The sequence below is a fragment of the Uloborus diversus genome, chromosome 2 (genome assembly GCF_026930045.1).
Source record: "Uloborus diversus isolate 005 chromosome 2, Udiv.v.3.1, whole genome shotgun sequence".
NCBI classification, from domain to species: domain Eukaryota; kingdom Metazoa; phylum Arthropoda; class Arachnida; order Araneae; family Uloboridae; genus Uloborus; species Uloborus diversus.
The window spans coordinates 93,114,772-93,142,107 of NC_072732.1; the positions used below are offsets into that span (position 1 = coordinate 93,114,772).

Here is a 27,336-nt window from a genome sequence, read left to right on the forward strand (position 1 = left end):
TGTGTATAACATTTATGTTTCCTTCATAAATTATGCAAACTCAATTTAAGTAACGATTTGATATTATTTAAAAGCATTAAAACAAAGTATAAAACTTAATTTTAATTGATGCCTTTTGAAGAATTATGGAACAGCTTAACACAATGAAATCTAAAACTAAGTGTTTTATTGAATAAGTGAGAATATTTACAAATAATCAGACATGTAAAAGCTACAAAGTTACGGCAAAGTATAAAAATAAAACTGTCAATCATAAAAGCGAAACATGCAGTTATTTGAAGCAAATGCATTTCTAAAGTAGTTTTTAATTTTTTGAACTTGAGAGTTTTAAATTTTGAATTCAATTCTTTGATATGCGAATATAAGTTACGCTATTTTTTAATTACTACTTCAGAAATTTTTCTTTCATTTTCAAGCTGAATTTAGTTTTGACCTTTATTTGAAGTTAGAAGTCTTATTATTATTTTTTCCTTTCAGTTTTGTCATGTTAGTCAAAGTTTTTTATGAAAAGTGTTTCGCACATTTCTTGATTTTTTCTATGTAATTATTACATTCACATTTTCTCCCTTAAGTTGAGGGTTTGGTTCAACAATTGGTACGTATATTAGAATGGAATTACTCAATGGTGTATTATGCAAGAAACATCAGACTGAATATTTCTGAACCACTACTGCAAGATAAAATATCTGAAAAGCAGTTTCATAATATGGAAGATGCATTCGTTTTTCTCTGTTTATGAGTCCACTCTTATCCGTAGAAGGTTCTTTAGATGCAGCTGAATACGTATCTATTTCTGAAAATAACGTAGGGGAAGCTGCTGTACCCACGGACGGTTGTACCTACGGACGTTGGTTGGGAAATTCCGGGTATCGTCGAGAGGGATCCTAATTGGGGTTCAACGTGTGTGTCACAGCCCTCTCCAATACCCCAAAAAGTTTCAACCCTATCAAACGAACATTTAAGATTCTATCATATTTTTTCGGTTTTAGTAGGTTCTAAGTTAAAAAAACATGAGCATTTTTTTTTTTTTTTTTTTTGTCCGTCGTGTATTGTATTATTCATTTTTGTTGTAGGTATCATGAGATATTTTTCAATGTTGTAAAATTGTGGTCCTGTCGATGTGACTGCCTTGCAAAACCAAGATGGCATACCTTTGTACCCAAGGACACACAACCATGTGTACTCACGGACAGCATTTTTTAGTCTCCTTGGGTCTTCTTACGATGTGAAGTACCTCAAAATGGTGCCTTGTCATCAACATTCTAAATTTGCTTTTAACAATAATGATGAATTTGAATTAGGGCTTGAAGATATAGTATTGAAGTAATCCCCACCTGTTGTAGGATCTTCAGACCGTCGATCCCACCTGTTTTCATTTGAAATCGACTTTTCTAGATTTTTGTTGATTTTTCTAGATTTTGTTTGATCTAAACTGAGTTTTTTGTGATGATTTAATTTTAGTTTAAAAGTTTCAATTTACATATAAATTGAAGTTATTATGTAGAAACATAAAGAGCCATACACTATCATAAATCTAGTTTTTTTTTAAACATATTAATTATTCATAACATCATTAACTTTCTTAAGACTAATACCTTTTTTAAAGAGTTCACTGATGTTAATGATTAAGGAAAATTTTAAAAAAGGGAAAAAACTTCGATTAATTTTCAAAGTTTAATTTCTGTTGCATATTTTATTTTAGGTTATTTTCAATGGTTGTTTGAAGCATTTCAACATAAAATGGTTTATGAAAATGTATTGAGTATAATTGAGTTCCTCAGACCTAGTTATATGTTATTTTTTTATATGTCCATGGGTACAAAAGCACCTGTCCTCGGGGTGAACGGGTTGTTGCACCCACGGACAAAAAAGATGGTTTTTAAGAAAACATTTTTTAGGTTGAAAGTTTTGAGATTTTCACCTGACAAAAATTGCCAAATTAGATGATAAGCTGTAGATTCTGCCAGAAATTTTTTTCCGATCGATTATCCATTCCCAGAGACCAGCAAAAGTTTAAAAGTAAATTTTGTCCGTGGATACAGCAGCTTCCCCTACATCGTAGATACGCGAAAGCTGAACATCTTCACTAGCGGTGTGGATCTTTTTAATTCGTAAATGCAGTCCCGCACACAGCAGTGGTGGATAGTTAAAGAGAAATAGCGAAAATTCATAACACCTCCAAACGTTCAGCACGGAAAGTAAAGTGTTCTTTTCCGGAAGTCAATCTGAATTGGCAACATATGGGCTCCGAAAAGGACCTGTTTCTCAAACTCGTATATTAAGAGTGGAAGACAGAGAGGGCCCCAATGGGTCCCTTTTCTTACAGGTCCTTTTTCTACGGGCCTCATTTTTGCCATATCATGCTGCGGGCCCCCTTGAAGTTTTGTGAACGTTTAAAAAGTAGTTTCATCACACTTTTCTCATACTGGGCACCTTTTCCGCCCGGCCCCATTGCTTTTGTACCCTCTAGCCTCCCGCATTTGGACTCTTTAGGGACACAAAAATTCATTGAGTCGAATCCCCAAACCTGTAAATCTGCCACTGATGGAGAAGCTACAATTTGCTGCAGAAATAGAGTGTGAGCGATGTATTTACCGACCTGTGCTTAACTTTTGGACGTATATAATAATTTCTACCATAATTAAAAGATAACAAAAAATTGAACACGTGAATTAAATATTAAATTTTTATTTTTCAATTTGTAAATTTAAGGCAATAAAGTTTTCTTTTCTTTTATGTAGAACGTGGATAAAATGATAAAAAGAATTGGAGGAATAATCTGACGAACTTCTTGTTAGGTGAAAGTAACTAATATATAGAGTTATCAAGTAATTGAGGTAAAGATCCAAAAATTAGGAGAACTGGCCCGTCATTTCGAGTTTTTACGGGGGTGGGGGGTGGGGGTGGGGGCAAAAGTTGTATATTCATTGTAAATTCCATCGGAAAACAACAAAAACCACGCCCAATTTTCTTTAAATAAAATAATAATTTTTCAAAGTGAGGGGACTCCCGCCCCCCTAAATACCGGGCCCCGAGGGAGAAGAACGTCTAAAAGAATGAGAATTACATACAAACCTATAGACCGCAAAGTAGCCAGCAGTCGTCATAAATGTGACTGTTTACCATTGTATTGGAGTGTCAATTTTCAATATGCATCAGGTTTTGTGGGAAAACATGCTGCATTTGCTGGAATTGTGTCCAATAAATGTTTCTCACCCTTATAGGAGGTTCAGGTTTTGTATATCTGCAATAACTTTCCAGTGACCTTTCGGGTCATGAATTCTTATTCAATTTCAAAATCTTTCTGACGTGCTCCACCTCCCCTTTAAACCTGTTCTTCAATTAGTGGAAAACCCAATTAAGTCTCTTTCCTCAATATTTTTACTTTATAGAGAGTCAAGGTCATTGTCTACTTTCGTTTTCTTTGCGTAAAACTACTGAGATAGCAGAAAAGAAAAGAATCTCCAGCTTGCTCCCCATGATTAGAAATTCGTTCTAATTACGAAAAACCTCAATCCAACTAGAGAAAAGGTTTGCGTGGTCGGAATCATGTAGTTGGTATGGTCTATGTTAAGTGAATATTGAAAACGAATGTTTATAGCTTTTTAGTTTAGAGCAAATGTATCTCATCTTGAATTTATTTGCCCTTTTAATTCATATTCTTTGCATTAGAAGTATTCGTACATAAAAAAGTAATAAAACTATATATGTTTATTGCTTATTCAACAAATTTTTATCGCCCCTTGAAAATTAATTTTTACATCTTGTTAATTTCTACAGTTTAGTCCTCAAACGTTTACTTTTGATTTCAGTTTAAAAGAATAAATTTTATGACGTAATAGATGAAATACGAATTGAATTTCGTAATGTATTAATAACTTAGACAGTTGAAACTCAATTACGACAAAAAATATATAGAAATACCAGAATTTGACTTACCTACCGTCGTCGGAAATCTTTGGCTTTTTACTTCACTTGTAAGTAGTATCCAAGAAAGTAGGAAAAACGAAATATTTACCTATAAATAGAATTTGTTGTCAAATGATCTGCACTTAATTAACTAAAATTGATATGAAAAGAAACGAATTTTATGATAAATTTATGATTTAAAATTCTATTTTACCACACATTTAAGTAAATGAGCAAGTATTTTAAAATAAAATTGCACATTATTTTACAAACTGTTCAATCCGGAGAAAAGAATCCTGCTAAGGGGGTGTCCATTAATGATGTCACACTTTTTTCAACATTTTGTCACAAAGTGTCACATTTCAACCCTCCCCTGTCACTTGTCAAGCTATTTTTCACAAACATATTATTATAGAACAAAATGCTTGCTGTTGAACTTCTTGTTACCATCAGAGGCGGATCTATAGGGGGGGGGGGGGGCATGGGAGCCATGGGCGCCTCGCAAAACCTTGTGAGTGCTAAAAAAATTTTAAGAAGAAAAAAGAAAGAAAATTTTATGCGAAAATAACAAACTTTAACACACGAGTTTTGCTTAAAAAGAAATTAAGGTTTTAATTGGGAGAAAAATTACATCCCTCTCCTCGAAAGGAACTATTTTTTTCCTGAAATTTTGCTCCATCGTTTACATCATTTCTTGATACCCACTTTAGACACTTAGACGATCTATAGATGCTACTGTCCTCTGAGTACTCCTATTCTGCCGTGCTAAGCGCAAAAGTGGTATCTGCAGCTGAGTTCAAAATGAGAACTTGTCGTTTAAAGTTTTGCGCATCCGTGTATTTGATTCAGATGCAAATTTTTCAGATTTTTTTTGAAAAATATTTTCCATTGACAAATAACCATGAAACATTATATTTAGGTAAAATATGTGGCAGAAAACCATTTGGTGACCGTAACTCAATTTTGATAAAAAGTGTAGATACGACATTTGTGCTTACCACGACAGTATTGCTCACGAGACCAAAGAGAGTCTAAATTTGCGTTTTATCAACACCAGACTAGATACATGTCTTTAAGCTGTTGTCGCGTTTTATGGCTTTAATTTCGAAACGTTTCTGGAGGAAAACCCCTTATTTCCATGTGCATCCACAACACAAATTCCACGAAAAATAACCTCAAATTGATATGTATTTCTTCATAACAACAAATTACACATAAAGAATTTTTCGGTATTAACCTTATCTTAAGTTGTATTAATTCACCTTATTTATGTTGTTATTTTTAAAATTAAAACTAGGTATAAAACTTGAAGTTGGATAGAGGCGCCAGTTATTTGGAAAAATCAATGATCCAGCACTCTTGGAGAGGTGACCATTAGGACAAGCATCCGAAGAAAGTTAGCTAAAAAATTTCAAATGGCCTCTCCCAAAATGATCGGAAAGATCCGCCACTGCTTGTTACCCTCTCCCTCCCCTTAGTCACAAATTGTCACTAATTCGCAAACCCCTCCCCCACAATAGAACTCCAATTATCCGAATTTCAACTATCCGAATCGCTTTCAGAATTTGAGCAAAAAAATTAAGGCGATTGCACTTGCTGCAATTTTTAAAATAATGATTCTATCGACTTACGCTATTATCCTTCCCTCCGCGAAGCTAGTCAAACAACTTACTTTGACAGAGATGTTCAACAAATATTGACTTTCATTTGCAGTACGAAATGTACATGGTACATACTGTACTAATGTGCAGCACTTGTTAGTACGCTTAGCATGAAAAGAGCAGGAGAGCGCCCCACCCCCAAGAGCAAGGGCGCATCCCTACTAAATATCGTGAAGACCCCCCCCCCCTCCAAAAGCAAGAGCCCCCCAAAATAGTAAAAAACACCCCTCAAATCACCCCCTAAAAATTTTAATGGCGCAGTATGCTTTATAACCCTCTCCCCCCTTCTAGGTGGGCACCCCTGAAAAGAGTTACCTTTCAACTAGGTTAATTAGAAGCACTTTTTCTTTTCAAATATAGTTTTCTCTCTCATTTCTAGCATACTTACAGTAATTGATTCAAAGACCTCATTTTCGGAAAAATTCAATTATCCGAACGGAGTTCAGTCCTAACTGATTTGGCTAATTGGAGTTTTACTGTACAAGCAGGGTTTAATTTGCATGGGAGTTCAAGAGAGCTAAGCTCCTTTAACTCGATTCAGTTTGAGGAAAACGTTTAAATACTCTGTGGACTTCAGGTTATTTGAGCATGAAAATGAGTTACGAAGACTAGGGCTCCGGCATTTCTCTTGCTGGAATTTAAGCCCTCTGTATTAGTAAAAGTAACCTATATTAAAAAATAATTACAAAAATAATTTTCGGAAAGTACTCATGTTTAAAATTGAATACAGGAACATGGGCAGATTTCCGTTAACAGGGGCACTCATGAGGGGGTGAGTCCATTTGGTGTTAGGGAAATGTTTAAGTCTTTTTCCCTTCTTTGGGGGGAGGGGGATTTATTCTGGGGTAGGTATTCTGTAGTATTTGAGAGGGGTTCACCGTTGCCTTTGGGTGAATGGGCACCATTGCCTTGAAGCGGTATGTACTAATTTTAATAAATTTCATTACAGGTCTTTTGTTCTTTGATGGTGTTTAGCTTCAGCAGTTTCATTGTTAACTATGAAAGCTTATATTTATTACGTGCAGTGACGCAAGAACCAAAATGGAAAATATGGCACCAATTATGTAGAAAAAGAACTAAGCAGTTACATAAAATGCTGAGTTGTAAATGCAAAAAAAAAAAAAAAAAAAAAGCCAGTTTTCCAAGTTACCGGACAAAAAATTAAAAGCAATTAAATTCTCTCAATAAAAAAAAAAGAGAAAGCGAAAGAAAAGAAAGGAAGAGAAAAGAAGAGGAAGAAAAAACAGGACACAATAAGTCAAAGACGAATAGTCAAGTTCCGAAAAGAAAGGGAGCAATTTAGTACCTAATTATTTTCTTATTAGGTTATTGAATTATCCTAATTAGTACTCAAGTTGTAGTAATTTTTTTAGCATTTTTTAAAGTCGTCTGTAATTGGAGCAAACCTAACCTGGCAGCACTGTGAAGGCTACGCAGATCCTAATTACAGCATTACGATGCTGCCAGGTTTTTTTTTCCTCCAAAACTATACTGTCTAGACACATGTCTTAAAACACTTTTTTCCTCGAGAACACAACTTTGCCTATGCTTACTTAAATAATAGCGTTGATTGCACCAGTACAGAGACAAAACAATCTTATAATACTCCTTGAAAGGAAAATAAAGTCCTATTTATTTAATTAATAAAACATTTTATCGGGAAGCGGAAATATATGCATCAGAATAAGCATCCAAACAATTCAAACAAAACATTTTTAAGCAGTATAATAAACAAGTTATTTATAAGTCTGAGAATACTGCCGGAATGGGAACAAACTATTAAAAGTAGATTACGAATAAAAAAAAGATAATCAGATTAGTGTTTTTATTGCGGAAGTAATGATAACCTTTGACGCTTAGAGAAAATGTTCTCGATGACCGCTACTAACTCAATGAAATAAGAAACAATTTTGCATTACTTCAAACATGAAATTTGGTCGTCTTACGATTCATTAGTTCTATTTATCAGAGGAATGGGGTTGTTTCCATCAGTCAAAAGTACTACTTTTTGTCACTGAGGCTGATAGAATGATCAAAATAAATAAATAAAAAAATAAATAACATGGAGAGAGGAAACTCACGCAAACGTCAATACTAAACTATCATTTAATTAGAGTACTACTGAAATTCATAAAATGCAGCCCATAATGCATACATGACAAAAATAAGGTAAATAGTTATTTGCCAATTTATTTTAAAGCTAAAACATCATAATTTCATAACTGAAATTTTATTAATTGCAGATAAAACTTCATGTTATAAAATCCCAAATTCGAACCACAATTAGCGAAGTTCCTAAAACGCTTGATGAACCTAAAACGCTTGATCATTGCAGTATTAAGAAAACAATTTAGAACTGCTTTTAAAAACCCTATGGTTAAATATTAATAAAAGCCAATAAATTTGCTTAACATTTTTTCCGGTACGGACCAAAACCATAGTTTACATTGCTTAATTTTTGTTTTTGTTAAAATCATTGTTTAAGGCAGGGCTTCGCAACCGGTGTGCCGCGACAAGGAACCCGGTGTGCCGCGATATTTTCGTATAGTTATATAAAAAAAAAGAGTCTTGATGTATTTTATTTTAAAGTTGCGACCGAATTGCGTTTGTATAGTTCTGTAACTTCTCAATTCACCCTGTCGATCATGTGTAAATAAGACATACCCAACAAGGGGAGAGGCGGGATTTGCTGCCCCACACCTCTTTTAAACTTGTGATCCCATTACTTTAAGTGTTTGAAAACGGATTCCAATTTCCACAAAATAAACTAATTATACAGAATTTTTTCTAAATCTTTTGAAACGAGAGTATCGCCCCCTCCCCCAGGCAGGGATCGTACCCTCCCGCCCAGAATTTTAGCCACAGCTTTAACTTTTCTGTTTCCCTCTTTTCCAGTTCCGATACTAATTTCATTTTATCGTAGTTTCTCACAGCTCGGTTCTGAGACCTGCAAACTAGAAATTAAAACCATACACTGTTTCCTCCATCGTGAACCTCTCATGGCAAAGAACTTACCAGATGAGCTGAAGTCGTGAAAATCGTGAATTCCATAAAATCGAGGCCGCTTAATTCTCGCCTTTTCTCCGTATACTTGTGAAAAAGTGTGGCAGATCATCACTCCCTACTTCTTCATACAGAGATTCGCTGGCTTTCATGTGGTAAGAGAGACGAGAGACGTCATGAGAGACGAGAGACGAGTTTTTGATTTAAAAAAACGAAATGCAGTACGCCAGTTTGTTGCAAGACAAATATTGTCTGGCAAAACTAGCTTACATGGCTGACATTTTTGAACACCTTAACGAATTGAATCGGAAAATGCAAGGACAAGAAGAGAATTTGGGTTACATGCATGGACAAGCTGTAAATGTGTTCGAATCAAAAATTCAGCGGTGGAGAGAAGTAGATCATGTGGCTCATTGGACATGTTCAAACGGACCGTCAACATGGTTTGTAAAGGAAATGGCATGGAAGAAAAGCTGTTGAATGTGGTGGCAGAACATTTAGTAATACTTCAGGAAAAGTTTAAGCACTATTTCAAGGATATTAACATGGAACAGTATGACTGGATTCGCGTTCCATTCTCTTCATTTGCGGATGTATCAGTTAAAGACCTTTTTTTTTTTTTTGAAGGCGCGAGAAGAATTTATATACCTCAAGAGCGACCGAACTTATAAACTTAAGTTGAGCGAAGTACTTCTGGACGAATTTTGGTTGCTGGTTGAAAATGAGTATTCCACCATCTCTTGTCTTGCTATTGATGTGCTGCTACCATTTTCAACTACATATCTTTGCTAACTCAGCTTCTCAACCCTCACACTTATAAAAACAGCAAGAGATCATCTCTAAAGAGCCTGATCAAGAACTTCATGTAGTTCTTTCCAGCATAGAGCCGAACATCAAACGGCTTTGCTCCTCAAGGCAGGCTCAAGTGTCTCAATAGTGTCAAACGGAAGTTATTTGTTTGGTTTTAATTTCTTGTTTACTTCTATCTTGAGACATTTTTTGATAAATGGTTTAACTGCAGTGTGCACTTTAATGACATGTTTGACGACAGAAATGCTTTGAAACATATCAAGTATAATTTTCTGTAAAGTCTGATATAGGTAGTTTTGTTGTTTATTTTCACCTTCAATACATTCCAAATATTTCTACTTTTTAAATAAATTTAAAAGCACAACGTTAGTTATAATTGTATTTTTCATATGAAAAAAGTCCCCCCCCCCCCGTTTTTTTACCAGTGAATGATAAAAACATTTCTATATTACCATTGCGAAATTAAGTTTAGTGTGCCCCGTTGATCTAGAAATTTCTTCAGTGTGCCGCAAAGTAAAAAAGGTTGAGAAGCACTGGTTTAAGGTACAATGACCTTCGTAGAAATTTCGAATGATAATGAAACTTACAATGACCAAATAATTGCACGATTTTACTAAAATCGGTGCTAAGCTAATCAAAACAGATTCTACACCTTCCCATGTTGCGAAATGATTGCCAAGTCATCATTTTCCAAAATAGTATTCGGACATGATCCATGTCACTTCGCCGCAATCTTAGATGCAGGACCTGTTTACTGAATAGGCAAACTAGGCCCTGGCCTGGAGCGCCTGCTTTGTAGGGTCCTTCAAATAGCTAAAAAAAACTAACTAATGGCAAATGTTGGTAAGTTTGACAAGAGGGGGCCCGCGAAAATGTATTTGGTCTAGAGCCTCCCGATATCTCAATTGGGCCCGTCTTAGAAGACTGCATTTAGGCAAGCAAATCGATTGTCCGTAATTTCCACAACAGTATTTTTTTTTTTTTTATGATGCAGCTCAAAATCACAATTTACAGTTTTTCATTTTTCTTTAAATAAAATTATAGTTTAAGGTACTTGAACTTCTGAGTGACCTTTTGTGAAACTTTTAAGTGATCTTTAGTAAAAATAATAATGATGAAAAAATTACCCCGTTGTATTTACAGCGATGCTGGGTTAACAAAACGAATTATATTCCTTCAGAATTCTGAGATAGGGGAGTGCACAGGGGGAGAAGAGACACCTGTTGCCCCGGGCCCGAGCCCGGGGAAACAGCCCTCTTTAAAATGAGTGATGAAATATGCGTAGAGACGTAGGGGTAAACAATCGAGGAGACCCGAAAAAGTCGTGACGGGCCCCAAAATTTCTGTGTGTACGCCTCTGGTCCGAGAAGAGTTTGCAAAACCATCATCTTCCGAAATAGCATTCGAACATAGTCTGCGTCACTCCGTTGCAATTCTTAGAAGACTGAATTTAGGCGCACAATAAATTTCCATCCGAAAAAGTTCTGATGTAGTACAAAATCATGCTTTTTAATTTTTTTTAGCAGCTAAACTCGTAATTCAATGTGCTGAAACGTTTTAATGACCTTTACCAGGGAGATGTACCAATGGGAGGTCACGGGTGGTCATTGCGACCTCTCTAAAATATCCTCATTCGTAAAAGTTATTATCGTTCGGAAAAACTTGGAGTTATATTTGGCAAAATTATTATTCAGCAGAATTTTTAATTCTATTCGGCAAATTAAGAATTTCCGCCATCCCTAAAATTTAAATCTGGGGCGCACTTGACCTTTACTGAAACTAACAATGATGAAAAAATTACAATACTAGATAATCAAAATGATTCCATACCTTCCCATGTCCGAGAAGCGATCGCCAAGCCGTCATCTTTCAAAATAGTAATCGAACATGATCCGCGTCACTCTGCTGCTATCTTAGAAGACTGCACTTAGGCGAACAAATGCATCGCCCACACATGCCGAGCCTGCCATCAAAACACGGGGCCAGCTCTGTCTCGCGTATACTACGCCTGTAAAGACTGTAGCGCGGCTCCTTCAGTAATGGGTCAGTGGGCCAGTCTCTCTGTATCAAAAACCTGTGTGCAAACGGAACACAATGAAAGAAGGTTCTAAAAAAGAACAGGACTCTGGTAGTGTGGAAGCACCCTTTGCTCCGACATTGTTTCCATTCGTTACACAGGATACACACAGAACACGGACCCTTAATGAGATGGCTGTGGTTGGATGGTATGAAGTAGGGCGTTTATGTTTTTTTCCTTTCTTCTGGGGTTGAGGTTTTAATGATGTAATGTTATTAGACGGAATGAATGCATCCTTGAAAAAATGCTCGAAGTTCAACCGACGGAATACATGCAAATCACTAGTGGGATATGACATTAATAGCAATAGAAAGTACTTATACCGAGGAGTGCTTTCGTAATAAACCCCACAACCTTTGGTTTTAACCCTAGAACTACAAACCCATTTTTTTTACCTGCAAACTTCAAACCGGGTTAAATATTAATCCCATGGGTTTTTTGCTCGTGAAATGGTTTTGAAAACAACAAGTTGACTCATAGGTACAGATTTTTTTTTTTTTTTTTTAATGCTGAAGAGAATAAAAGTAAAAAGAAAATTTAAATTTATCAAGTTTTATTGGTGACAATACGATTTGAATAGCTAAAAGTGTTGAAAACCTGGTTAATAGTGATGAAAACCCAGTTTGCCTCTATCAAGTATCAACCCTTCTTAGTAGTTCTAGGGTTAAGATACATTCCTAAGCTTAGTATGTTAATATAAATATATAGATAAATGTAAGGACTGTTTTGAAGCAGCCCCCCCCCCCCTGCTCCAGGTCCCCATTGGAAAAAATTGTGGTTTGTCGTAACCCTAGTTCTACACACACGAAAAATTTATTGCTGCTCAAATGTTGCCCTTTTCTTACCAGAAAACAGGTGCACTTTAAAAAAGAGTGCAAGGCAAATTTTATTTCCACTAAAATGAATATCCTTCGCAGTGAGGTATGATATAAAGTTATCTTCATCGTGTGAACTGTGAACATCTTCTCACAGGCTTTCACTGTTTGCCAGCAAACTTTTCAGCAAAATATTTCTTTTTAGGACAAAAATGAATGAAAGCATAAAAGTGAACTTAATGCCTTGTAAAATAACATTAAACTCTACGAAGCAAGAAATAATAATAAGAACAAAAATAACACTTAATAAATTGAAAATTACAACAAAAAAAAGATTCAAAGTAGGGTGTGTCAAGTATTAAGAATGTGGCAGAGATATTATGCTTTTTTTTCCCGTCACGGTGGGGTTTTTACCTCTTACGCAAATCTAAAATTTAAAAAAAAAAATGTGCGTCACGAGACGCTCGGTAGAAGTGATAACTTTCATAGGATTAAATTATTATCATTATTTAATCCTATGAAAGTAACAATTGGCTTATGGTAGCTATAATAGGCAACGAAATTTTTGCATTGTATGTTATCTAAAAATCTTGCAAAGACTGCATCAAGTACAGTTCCGTGACTTGTAGCGACTTCTTCTGGCTTATTAATCATTTGTAATTGTAATTTGGATTGTAGAAACGATACTAAATTTTTAGCTCGATCAGAAGCAAAATTAACATTAAAATCTCCGGTTAAAATTAAAGGAATGGTATAATAATCTTCATTAACTAAAGCCTTCTTGTGTATAATTTAAAAGCTGTTTATGGAATAAATTGAATAATACTTGAAATATTTTTGTTTGGATATATATATATATATATGTTGGCAATAATAATTTCAGGCTTTGCTTCATTGAGACGACTTCAAAATTGCTCTAAATGAAAAATAATTTTATTCTTTTATCACCATTCAGACTACTTTTAAACATAAGTTTTGATGTCGGCGCAAAAACAATATATTAAATGACGCGTCGTTTCTAAACATTTCGCATTGTTTTGAAAATAAATTTAGAGATTAAATGCTGTTTTGAATATTCTTTGCTTACAATCTTATTGTTATTATCTTGTATGATTACACTCACCTTTCGTTAATAGATTGCGTTATGTTGCGACGATCATCCATCTTCTGTTAGTTTCATTACTTTTTCTACTATCACTTAACGCTTAAAGCTGACCCAAAGATTAAAGAAACAAAATTTCCCCGACCATGCGCGCTTGTGTCGTATGCGCAAACGAAAGGAATGCCAGACGAGAGTTGCGCCGTTACGCGCGTTATGTCACAAATCGGTCTACCCTCCCATAAGAAGTTATCACTTCAAAAAAAAAAGAAAGAAAGAAAGAAAAACTATATATTTTTCGTCTCTCTGTGTGTTTGTTAATCGTACTTTCTTGAGTATTCGTGATAGACACGCTACTTCGAAATGTATTAGCTTCCTCACAAAAACAAATCTTAATCTCTATTTGTTTCACAAAGCTGATTGCGATAGCTATAAAAGATTTCTCTCAAACTAAATAGAATGTTCTAACCATCGCAAGGTAAATCAGTGAGCCATGTATTCTATAGTTTAAAACCATCAATTTGAAATTGCGTTTTGGGACTGTCTGTAAGTGATATCACACTTAAAAAAAAATGACGCCCCGCCCCCCTGTGTCACACTTCACCTAACCCTCTCTCACTTTTTCACATATGGCGCTGACAAGCATATTGTTACGAAAAGAAGCCCTGTGGCTCTGTGGTAGTGCATCCCACCTCCATGCCGCAGACCTGGGTTCGATCCCCGGGTTGGGCACGGTCGACTCAGCCTTTCATCCCTTCACTGGGTCGATGAAACGAGTAAAAAGCGAGCTTCGGAACTAAACCTTGGGGGTTCCGCGTTTGAGTTGACCGCCTAACCGGAACATTTGCCTCGCATCCCAAGACTCTCTGTCTCGTAAACTAAGATGGGAGCAGTTGGTCTTGACCCCCATGGGCTGTTGCACCACTGACTTTTTATTTATTGCTATGAAAAAAAAATACATTTTTTTTCATAATCGAAGCGTAATGTTACACTTCTTGTTACACCCTCCTTTCCCCTTGTCATTAACTGCCACAACTTCATGACCCCCCCCCCCCCCTCCTTCAAAGCGTGACATCATTTACGAACAGTTCCTTTGCGAAATACCTCCGTTAAGTTTGTATTGACAATATTTTTCCTCTTCCCTCAAACCTAAAAGCCATGTTTTACTAAAAGTTTTTTTTAAAGCTCTAATTATGAAAAACACAGCAAAAAGAGAGCAGTAGAAAGTGTAATGTTTGCATGCTTAGGATAAAATTGTAAAAATATTTGCACGTAGATAGATATTCATTTAAATGTTGTTCAGCTTTGAGCAGGCCCGACAAGAGGCCATGTCAGCCTCGTCAGAAACTAGGGGCCCGGGCCTTGGAGGGAAGGGGGCTCGGCGACACTGACGCGAAAAAAAAAAGAAAGGAAGAAAAGAAGGAAGGAAAAAATGAAATTAAGTAATAAAAAGGGGAGAAAAAACTCCGAATAAAAATGTCAAGATTTAGTAAAATTTACTCTTCTGGCTTCTGGTATTTACTGTTGTGGCACTTAAAATAGAGTTAATTGTTATCTAGTAAGCAGTTTTGACCCCCCCCCTTTTTTCCCCGTTTTTTTATTTTCCCCCCATTTTCTTTTCCTTTCCGATCTTTTTTTCTTCTTTCCTCCATTTTCTTTTATTTTTTCTTCTTCTCTTTTTCGGGGACGGTTGTGGCCGGAGACATAATTGACAAGAGGCTTGCCTGCCTGGTCTCTCTGCGGCCCTGGCTTTGAGTAATATTCCTAGAAACCTCACTAAAGTTCGCAATTTCGATTTCGAATCCACCATTCGCTATGTTTCCGACAAGAAGTCAATGACCCGTCAGACGAGATTACAACATTGTTGTTGTACGTTCCTCCGTAAACTACTCTTTTCAGCTTTGCTAATAGCCAAGGAAAAAGGAAATTCGATTGTTAAAAACATAGCCTTATCACATTTTATAGAAACTGAAAAGAGAATTGCAACCTTGACCATTTGACGAAACAGGTTTTTTTTCACATCCATTCTAAAATCTCACTCAGTTTTAGCAATTAAAAAGGTTTCCGGTGTTTACAGTTGAGTCTCGTTTTCCGCGGAAATGCCACGTAAATCAAAACCGCGTAAATTGAGACTAATACTAGTTTTAAAATAGGGGTTTGGTTCCGTAGATGACAAAATACTTCATTCTAGTGATGACTAGTTGTATAATAAGTTTAATGTGTACTTATATCGACTTTTATTCACAACATCCATAAAGAAAACATTAATTTCGTGTTCTGTTTATAAAGAGGAGCTGGCTATGATAGTCTTTTCGCAGTCATTAAGGATTTTTCTCTGTAATTCTTTGCAGAGCATTAACGCATCCATGATCACTTGCGTCATTTCCACGATAGAATCTTCCTTCACTAACAAATCAGAAAGATCATTTCTATTGTCTAGGAATGGCTCAAAATTTTCAATGCGAACGTTTTTGGTTGTGCGTCACCGACATCGGTTTCCTCGTTGGTTTTGGCCTCCTTTTGTCACTCCAAAAAGCTCGTCTTCCAGTGAGTTCTGAACTGTGTGAGTTTAATAACTTTACTTCTAGAAAGAGCTTTAAAACCAATCGCATAAAATGTCTCCAGTGGCATAAGCTCGATTATTTGCAAGCCAAAACGCAGTTGATTACGCGTAATCTGCAATCTTTAGGAGTTTGGATTTTGAAAGAGAGAAAAATTTTATCTCTTTGCATTGCCGCATCCGCGTAAAACCGAAACTCATCCGCGTAAAATAAAACAAAGGTGTTAAATCAAAAACGGCGTATAATCGAAACTGCGTAAAATAAACCCGCGTAAAACGAGGGTCTACTGTATTCTCAATTCACGTTTTTACGAACAAAAAAAAAAAAAAAAAAAGAAGAAGAAGAAGAAAAGAAAGAGGAAGAGGGGGAAAAAAATTAAAATGAAGTATTTGGGAAAATATATGAATAAAATATGAGCATAAAAGGAATATTACTTTCTCGTTAAAAAATCGTAATTATCATTGAATACAAAAAAAAGCAATTTAATTTTTTTTTTTTTTTTTGAAAAAGAATAAAGTAAAAACGAAAGAAAGTATAGGCTTTTGAGAAGCCGGAAATGTCTGCCTCTTTGTCGCATCAGATAGAGAAAACAAAATAAACTTTTGAAAACTTCACTAATAATAAAGCTGAATGTTTGGATCTTTGTCAAGATCTCTGTCTGGATGTCTGTGACGCGTATAGCGCCTAGACCGTTCGGCCAATTTTTATGAAATTTGGCACAAAATTAGTTCGTAGCATAGGGGGGAGCACCTCGAAGCGATTTTTCGAAAATTCGATTTTGTTCTTTTTCTATTCCAATTTTAAGAGCAGTTTAACGAGCAAATTTCCAAAACGTTGACGAACGAATTACCATAACGTGAACGAGCAAACTACCATATGTGATCATGAGCGAGCAAATGAAATTGGCGAGAAATTCATCATCCATTATCTGTAAATATACAGGCGCACCAAAAATGATCTTTTAGTTTTCTACTACGGGCAAAGCCGTGTGGGTACCGCTAGTTCATTACATAAAACCATTCGAATCCAATATGTCCAGTAAAATGGCAGAGCAAATTGGCTTTAGATATATCAATCTTGAATATGGAATTTAGAAGAATCTTTTTCATCAGACAAAAGGTGTGCAACGCATTTTTATCAATCAAGTTAGATGGAGAGAATGTTCCTAAAAACGAAAGTTGTTAAAACACAACATGTTCAATAGAATAAACATGCTACCAAAATATGGAAATATTTAATTCTATCGACAATATGAAAATATTTTTAGATCATCATATTTAATGTTAAGTTAGAAAGATAAAATCTACCGACCAGTTTCCAAAACAGTCAATAATGACTCGGAAATATATTAGAAACTTGTGTGAGTGACCTAGATCAGAGGTTCCCAACCGGTGGTTCGCGAACCCCCAGGGGTTCGCGAGGTGCAGGAAGGGGGTTCGCGAAAATTTCGATGCAATGGCGGATTTTTCCTAGTTTGGTAAAAAATTATAAAATATTCAGTTTGCACACATAGTTACTAATTTTTTTTTTAATTTGAAAACGCGCCAGACTCTTGTATTAAGCTAAAAAAAAAAAAATCTTTCAGCGGTTTTATAATCTTGGTTAAAAAGAAATTTTCTTTTTTTTTTTTTTTTTGATAGACAACAAAAAGAGATATCCTTCCTTCTTTATTGCGAGGTGCCATGCAGAAACGTTGTATTAAGCTGTGGCGGGGATCACGATGACCTTAAAAAGGCGCCATCGCGTGGAGTCAATCAAACAATATACATAATATACATATGTCGAAAAAAATAAAGAATTCTCAAACAATGCATCATAGGGGTATTATTTCTAATCTGGTTGAAATATAACTCGGGAATTTCCGTCGAATTCAGTCATCGAATAGCAGACATGACAGCAAAAGGTTCCAAACTTAAAATTAATTACTGGATTTTACCCATCTGTTCGTTTTCAAAAATATATAACATCAGCATGCTCATAGTTCTGGGAAAATAGTTGTTAACAGACGTATTTAGAGATACTTTAGAGATGCTTGAAAACAAGTGATTTTGTTTGCAATTGGTTTTGCTACGTGAACTTGCTACTCTGTTTGTGAAGTTATAATCGTGTTGGTAATTTTTATGATTTAATAACTTTCTGCTGTTATGGATCGATGGTTGAAAACTGGTAGTTTGGTTGAGCGACAAATGGACAAGCAGTCAATCGATCAACCCTCAACATCAGCAGTAACTTTCGAATCAACACAGGATATTGAAATAGATAGCTGTAATGAACTGCCGCCTCCCCCGACTAAACAGAAAAGTGAACTAGGGGAGAAAAAAGGAAAAAGGCGAAAATATGACAGTGACTATTTACAAATGGGCTTTTATTTTACTGGAGAAGAGTCTGAACCTAGACCGCTTTGTCTTCTCTGCAACGAAGTTCTAGCGAACAGCAGTTTGAAACCGTCACTTCTGAGAAGACACCTCGAAACAAAGCATCCGACACACAAGGACAAACCTATCGAATATTTTAAAAGAAAATTGGAATATAATAAAAAGTGTAGCGTCTCTACGTTCCTGTTAGAATCCAACGAAGATAGTAAAATGGCCCTTGAAGCTTATTATCGAGTCAGTTATAGAATTGCAAGATCTGGACAGCCACATACAATTGCAGAAAATTTAATTGGACCTTTTGCTAAAGATATTGCTAAGTGTATGCTGGGAGAAAAGTCAGCAAAAAAAATTGACCTGGTTCCGCTATCAAACAACAAAGCATCACACAAAATTATTGATTTGGCAAGTAATGTGGAGAAAGAACTTGTGAATAGAATAAAAGAGAATAATTTTGCGATCCAGCTTGATGAGTCGACTGATGTAGCAAACGCTGCAATATTACTTGTCTATGTTAGGTATATTTTTAATGATACAATTAAAGAAGATGTACTATTTGCAAAACCTTTGAAAACCAACACAACTGGAGAAGCAATTTTCGAACTGGTCAACAGTTACTTTGAAGAAAATGGAATAGATTGGTCTTTGTGTGTGGGTGTGTGCACGGATGGTGCAAAATCAATGACAGGAAAATTAGTTGGCTTTGTGGTGCGAGTAAAGAAGATCAACGAGAAAATTGAATGGACTCATTGCTGCATTCATAGACAAGCATTAGCATGTAAGCGTATTCCCGCAGAATTATCCGCTACTTTGAATGATGCGGTAAAAATTGTAAATTGCATAAAATCACGTGCCACAAACTGCCGTCTATTTCACGCGCTTTGTGAGGAATTGAGAAGCCTTCATGTTACTTTACTTCTTCACACAGAAGTTAGATGGCTTTCCCGTGGCAAAATTTTGACACGCTTATTTGAATTGAAGTCAGAAGTCCAAGCATTTTTTGTTGATCATCCATTTCACTTGTCCACTTGCATATTCGATCCTCTTTGGATGCAAAGGCTTGCATATTTAGCTGACACCTTTTCAAAATTAAATGAATTAAATCTATCCTTGCAAGGTGCAGTTGTTAATATTTTCGTTGTATATGATAAAATTGAAGCTATGGTAAAAAAATTGAATTTCTGGATCCAATGCCTGGAAATGGGTGAGTTTTCTTGTTTCACTTCTCTTAGTAGTTTTTTATCAGAAAACTCAATGAAACTTGATGAAAGCGTTAAAAGAAATGTATGTGAACATCTGCAACATCTTGAACTAACTTTTGACGAGTATTTTCCTAATAGGCGTAACATCCCTCTCTCAAACGCAATCCTTTTGAAGGAAATCCATGCTTAGAGAATACCCTGACATTACCTGAAAAAGAAATGCTCATCGAGTTATCCTGTGATAATTCATTGAAAACTCCCTTTAAAGAGCTCTCGTTAATTGACTTCTGGCTCAGTGTAAGAAATGACTATACCGTTTTGTCCAAAAAATTATTACCAAAATTATTACCCGAATTTTATTACCATTTTGTACAACATATCTGTGCGAGAAAGGATTTTCCTCCTATACTTATCTCAAAGATAAATACCGAAGCAGATTGAATGCAGAGCCTGATTTGAGACTCAAACTGTCAGACATTGAACCAAACTTTCAGTTTCTTTGTTCCGTCAAACAGCCACAACTATCGCATTAAGGATTTTTTCCCCAATTTAAAGTATGCTTAAAAAAAATAGTTGCTTTATAAAACTTCTTGTTTATAATTTTTCTTGTAGATGTAGTTTTAACTTTTTATTAATGTTTGCACTTAATGATATTTTACAATTATATTTTTGTTTATTGCAATCAAATGCTGCAAAAAATGGAAAGCAAACATGCTGTTTTTTTATTGTTTCTTACATGTTACTAATTTCAACATCAGGGGGTTCGCGAACTTTTTTGCCTGTTCCAAGGGGTTCGCAAAGAGAAAAAGGTTGGGAACCGCTGACCTAGATAAATAATGGAAAGTAGAATCAATGCGAGAGTTATAAATAGTTCCAAAATTTGGAAGAATTCCACCGTATAAAACAAAAGGATAGCCTCATGAAAGAAGGATTTATGCAATGCGCAAAAAATGAGCGAAAGCTATTACGGCTAAATTGAGGCTAAAATGTGTTGCTTAAGAAACTCTCTCTCTAGAAAATAGCATGGAAGCGATTCAAAATAAATAAATAAGAATGAAAACAGTATTCAATATTGAAAGAGCATCACAAAAGAGAAAAAACTCTTAAATTCTTTCTTTTCTAGTGTAAAAAAAAAAAGAGAAGTATCGAAAGCAATACAGTGAAACCTCTCCGAGCGGCCACCTGTCTTAAGCGGCCACCCCTCTAAACGGCCACTTTATTGCGGCACGGATTTTTTAGCCCGTAGACTTAATGTTAAAAACACCCCCAAACGGCTACCCAACCCTTATGAACGGCCGCCGAATGGAAGCGTCCATTTCATTTTTCAGCAAAATCTATTCACTTTATGCGTCTAATCTGCAGCTTTTCAGTTCAAAGAGAAGAATCTTCATTGGCCTTGAACCAGGGCTGTCGGATTTTAGCCGGGCCAAAAAAAGCCGGCCGGCTTTTTTTGGTTTAAACCACTTTAAAAAGGCCGGCTTTTATTAAAAAAGCCGGCTTTTTTAGAAAAAATACTTTTTGGTATTTTTAGTGTGATTTAATCAAAATGAAAATTATATATCATTAATGCAATTACTACTCTTTTAATAAAATGGTTAAAAATTAGACAGTTAGATAACAATGTGCAGTACAAAAAAAAAAAAAAAAAAACATAACAAAACAAACTATTGCTCTATATTATGAAATTATTGAATGGAATTTAAATGATTAGAAATTATTTTCAGTTCAAGTATTCAAAAGATCACAAAACACTGCTGCTTTTAGTACCAGTCATTTGGTTCAGTTTTTAAATAACAGTATACTCTTACCTTTTTTTCTGCTTTTGTTTAATCACCCAAACAGTAAACCACCAACACATTAAAATTTTGCTACATCACAAAAATAGAGAAAAAAAACTTATTTATTAGGGACATGATCCTTTTTGATACAATTTAAATTATTATAAAGGAATGTTTCACTATGTATATAAAAGATCACATACGACTGCTGCTGTATTAAATAAATTACCAATCATTTGGTTGAGCCTTTAAATATCGGTGCACTTGCACTAATTTTTCGGCTTTTTCTGCACCTAAGCTGTTTCTGACTTTGCTCCAAATAAAGCCATAATTTGAGAAAATCCTCTCAATGGATGCAGAAGATGGAGGACAACTATGTAATTTTATAAAAAAATCACAAAAATCATATTGAACTCTTGGTTTTTGGAGCCTTGATTTTTACTAAATTCCACCATTTTCTTGCTGGAAATTGTTCGATAACGTTTTCAGAAAAAAAGTAATGGTGAATAGGTTTCGGAATCTTTTATCTTGAATTTTAGTACACCGGGTAGAAATTGAGGGTACTTTTCTGCAAGCCACATTTCCGCTTCATTTTCCTGTAGATTTGTCAATCGCTTGCCAAAGTATTTGGGATCGGTCATGTGAGCTAGCAGATGAAACGGCTCAATGTGTTGATTAAATCTTTTTCTAATTTTTGCTTCATGGCTTTCTAAAGATGAGTCTCCTATAACATTCAACCATGTCTCCACTGCTTTCGACAAAGTAGCGTTGTCGCTTTGAAGTTCATTGATTGCTTTTGAAATAATTTCAAGCTGCTTACGTAGGTAAACAACTTGAGTATAGATACCAACATTTGTCAGTATACTTCCAATCTGCTGATCAAACTCATCCAAGTGCTCTAATCTGATTTCATTATACTTGTGAAAATTAATGATGAAAGTTCTTAGACATTCATCTTGTGAATTCCATCTAGTGTCATTGGGTATCTGAGGCATTAAGCCATTTTTCTCCTTTAGCCACCCATGAGCATTGTGCTTATTCCTGAAATATTTTTGCACTTCTAAGACATGTTTAATTAAACTATTTGGTATGATGTCTTTAACACAAAGATTTAGCATGTGTGCTGAGCATCCATAAATCAAAAGTGACTGGTGAGTTTCCTGAATTTGATTTCCCATAGCAGTCATCTTATTTTCATAATCTGTACAAATAGCGAACACTTTCTTATTATACTTGATCTCGACTTCCTCTAGTGTTTCCTTCGCAAAATTAGCACAAAACTCTGCTGTTTTCTTTTCCGAACCACAGTCCATAGCCTTGAAAAGGTAAGATTTAACTCCGGTATGAATACTGCAGGCAAAAATTGGGTCATTTTTTACACTTGACCATCCATCAAGGATTAAAGTTAGAGCTGCTTCATCGACAAGTTCTTTCTTTAAGCAGTTTTCAATATCATCGCAAGCTTCATCAAGTAATTTCCCCGAAAGTTGATGCCTGTTAGGAGGAACGTAACCAGGTCTTAAATCTTCAACCATTTTTTTAAATTCTACATTGCTTGAAACATTGAAAGCTATGTTGTTTGCATAAAAAAATCTAGCAACAGATTTATCCAAATTTTGTTTCTGAGATGCTGTTGTAACTACACCGTAAGAAAATATGGATTTCTGCTTTTGTTCTTTGCTTGAAGAAGGAACTTCTGCACAGTCATTATTGCACTCTTCAACTCTGGGCACTTTAGTAGGAGGCTCAATCTCTGCAATATCAGTTTCTTCAATAGTCCTAGAGGCAATATTCCTTTTGCACTTTTTTAAATGTTCTTTTATTCTTACAGCTCTTTTGCTAACAACAGTTTCGCAATGTTTGCACTTCACTTTTGTGCCAAATTCAGTAAACTCATTCCATTCTGAAGCTTGTTTTCTCCCACATCCTGAAGCCATTATAACTTTGGGAAAATAATAGTGATCACTAAAAATTTGAACTGAGCTACTCAAAGGTTCAAAATGGTTTTAAAGCAGAAAAGAATTGTGATACCATTTTCAATCTGCAATTCCATTCTTTTAAGAGGTGCTATTTTATTGGTTATTGGAACTAGATCAGTAACCAATAGTTGTCAGATAAATTTTTTATTCCCCCAGACTTGGATGGGAGGGTGACCTGTCTGCCCTTCCATTCCTGAAAGGTACCCTTCTTCCCCTTTTATTTGTGAAATGGTTCTGTTCTTGCCTGTTTGATGAGAAACCAGAACCCTGTTGATTTTGAACACAAAAGTGAATAAAATGCAGCAGTACCTTCCTCACTCTATTTCTGCAATCCTTTCTCTCCTCCCCTCCCCCCCCCCTCCTACTCAACTAGGATTGTCATTGACTATTGCTCATTCACCAGCTCCCCAATTCTGGAACAAGGAAGGAACATTCTTTCAGGATAATAATACTCTGCCACCTGTTTTTATCTTTAGTTGCACCTTTAATACTTTTGTATGTCACTGCTCCTGTCACTCAAACTAGAGGATCATTCCCATTGATATCCACTCTTTCTTTCTGACTAGCCTCTGCTGAATTCTGAGTAATTGTAAGTTTCTAGAATTGCCTTGAAACCACTAAAGAATACTGGTCATGACCCTCCTTATCACCTTACAAATAGTGCAGAATGGGTTTCTTTGTCCAATTGACATACCTCTGAATGCAATTCCAATGTTTATCTTTTCAGCAGAGTTTAAGTAAAGGGAAGGTGTCTTTTTCCATTTTATAACATTTCATTCAAATTCAAAGCAAGTAATTCAGCAATGATGTATTTTATTTACTATTTATCTACTTGGAAATAAAATAATTAAATTCATTTGAAATAAATTATTTTTTAAACTTTAGAATATAAAAAAAGTAAGAGTTCTGCATTTTAGCAGTGACCTGTTTTTAAGATCAGCTGACCTGTATCTGCTCCCTTCCCCCAGGCGCGCTTTTGATATGAAGTCCTGGAATTATTCAGCTAATATATGATAGCACTTAATTTTGAAGCTAATAAATTAGTAATATTTCAAGCATCAGTTCTTTTCTTCTACTAATCTTGGTTTTTTGCTAAATTCAGAAGGGTGCCATTTGATTATTTTGTAGTATATGTTTTTTTTAAAACATAGAATAGTCTTTAAAAAAATAAATACTGTACACACAAAAAATACTATGCAGATGTTGTTTTAAGCTGTAACACAATCATTCAAAAGAAACAATTTGACAAAAAATGAGAAATTTTTATCACATTTCAATGAAGCATTTTTTTTTTTTTTTTTTCACTGTCTTCCTAAGAAAACTGATTTTTTTTAAGTTTAAATTTTCCCAGTTTGTTCTGAGTCACTATACTACATACTTTCTTGTATTGTAATCAAAGATAAACATGTTTAAAGTCATATTGTCGTCTCTGAGCAACAGTAGGATATCATATTGTTATTTCTGGGATTAGATGTCTTACTGTTGCTCTGAGGCGACAATATGGAAGCACTTTTCCATGCTGAAGGTGGAAGAGTAAGCAACAAAAGCGTAAGGATTCTCTCAGACATTTGAAATCATTTGCAGTTTTTGTTTGTATATTCTTTTTATCACCATATTTTCAGCATAAGCATTGCTTTATTACTTGAATTAACATTGGTTATCCTATTAAAATGTAAGGAGGGCATTAGTATAAGTAGTAAAGTATGTAATGCAAAAAAGCCAAAAAAGACCGGCTTTTTTTAAAAAAGGCCAAATAAAGCCGGCTTTTTTAATAAAAGCCGGCCGGTCTGGCTTTTTTTAAAAAAAGCCGGCTTTTTTACAGCCCTGCCTTGAACGAATTCCTATAATTTTGGAGTAAAAATGTCATTTATGTTTACTTTATTAGTTGGTCAGTGTGTACGTGTAATCTTGGTTGCGAACAACACTGTCAGAGATCATTTTATGAATCTTGAACTACGTATTGAAATTCTGAGCAATATGAACGCGGAAAATCTGAGAGAGAATTAACAGAGCACGATTTCGACTTCTTTCCAGCACGAAATAGCAATGGAGAGCTTTAATAATTGCACTGTCGACTGAGAGAAACGTCTTCCGGTTAACGAGTCTGCGAAAATAAGTGTTTTTTAATCAAATCTAATATTAGTTTGGGATTGGTTTAAATTAACTATTCAGTTTGCTGTGTGTAATTAACGTCTTTTAAGCAAATACATTTTATGCCTTTCAAGCACTATTTCGGCCTCTAACAATCAATTTGCGTTTGTAATCATGAGCAAATTAAACTTTCAACTGAACTGATTTTAGGGATAATAAATAAAGTCATCGGAACATCAGATGAAATGACAAATACATTGGTTCGAGCAATTTATTCATCATTTTGAATTGAAAAATATTTTGAACTGCAACAAGCAACATCTTGAATTGGATTTCAAAAACAATTGTTGGAGAAGATAAAAAACTTAAGTCACAAATTGTATCCTTTCTTCGAAAAATGTAAACAACAATTAAATAATATACTATTTCCCTTTTAGAACGGTCTCAAACTTCATTCTTTGTTATAGACTTGCTCTTTTGTGTATTGTAGAATTATATTGCAACTGTAACGAAAACCCTATAAAGCGGCCACCTCCTCTCAAAGGCCGAAATTTTGCGGAACGGAGGGGTGACCGCTCAGAGAGGTTTCACTGTACAAAGAACTTAATTCACTGGCGGCGTTTCGGATGGTGATGGATATCTCGCAAATCGACGACAATAGCTGATCTCGAAAATCACTATTGAATAGAATTAAGGTTTAAAGTTATACTAATTTTAAATTGATTTATACTCGAACTACAATACGCTCAACACTTTTTTAATATGCTCTGATTTTTTTTTTTTTTTCTCAATTGGTTTTTGTGGTCTGAAATCTTAGCGTAAAATTAAGGTTCTTAAATTTTACTTCTAAACTGTGAAATTCAGTTTTAAAAAAATGCCGTTATTCATTAACTGTTCATGCGCCGCCGCCACACACCAGCTGTATGAACTAACTTTGTGTTAGTATCGTGGTAAGAAAAAGCACTAATTTAAAATTTTATATCAATAATGGTGTTGTTTCCATCAGCCAAAAGTACTACTTTTAGTCACTGAAGTTGATAGAATGAGCAAAAAAAAAAAAAATAACATGGAGCAAGGAAAATCTTTTATTTTCAGTGCGTTTAATTTTCAACTAGCTCGTTGCCCGACTTTGCACGGTCTAACTCGAAAATAAAAGTTTTGTCAAGTGACGCGTGTTCAACAATCGCAGGCTTGAACAAAAAAAAAAAAAAAAAATCTAAAGGTTAAAAAATCAGTAAAATTTTGCGGCAGATTGCGGAAAAGTAAACAGTTTAAATCCCCCGGTTACAGGAAAAGCCTTTAAAACAAAATCTAGATTTTCTCTTGTTCATATTCGAGAAAAAATAGCAACAGATCTTTTGTCTCAATGATTCTTCACCCCCGCTATAAATTTTAATAAAAGCATTGTTGCGGAAAGTTGAGATGAAGCACTGAATAATAATTTGAATAGAGGAAAGCCTTTGAAAAATAGAGATTTCATGTCGAAATCAAAAGGTCATAATTAATAGTTTTTGATTGATATCTCCGCTAATTATTATCGGAGGATTATGTTAAATAACCAAACATAAAGACAGGAAATATACGAATCCATCGATACCAAGTTCGATGATCAGGTCACTGTCGTTCGGCAGAACCTCGGACATAGGTAAATATGCTCAGTTTTTAATTATATAGGTTTTTTTTTTTTTTTAAATGTCTGATTTTTTAAACAAGGCGTGGTCTTTATGACGTCACGAGTGATGAACTTTGGCGCGTATTTCACTGGCGATGGCGCCTGAATGCTGACGCCAGCTGTTTACCACGTTTTCAGGTTATGATAATTCAGAAGAGAATTAAATATTAAGAGCTCTACGCTTGCTATCAACCATATCGTTGCCAGTACATGTAAGTAAAGATGCGAATTAAATACAGTGGTGGACAAAATTATAGACTCAATTTTTTTTTCTTTTGTTTCAATTACAACATAACTCAGTTTAAAT

The 27,336-nt window shown here is 35.1% G+C and overlaps 1 protein-coding gene across 1 annotated transcript in view; it reads right to left on the reverse strand.

Moving 5' to 3' along the window:
- LOC129216428 (phenoloxidase-activating factor 2-like) overlaps positions 1-23,224 on the reverse strand; it is a 44,568-nt gene extending 21,344 nt beyond the window's left edge. Inside the window, exons 1-2 of the mRNA XM_054850643.1 lie at positions 22,667-23,224; positions 3,940-4,018 (exon numbers count right to left, since the gene is read on the reverse strand). Of these exons, the coding sequence (XP_054706618.1) occupies positions 3,940-4,018; positions 22,667-23,224 (637 nt within the window). The remainder of the gene's footprint in view (positions 1-3,939; positions 4,019-22,666) is intronic.
- Between the last annotated feature and the right edge of the window lie 4,112 nt (positions 23,225-27,336).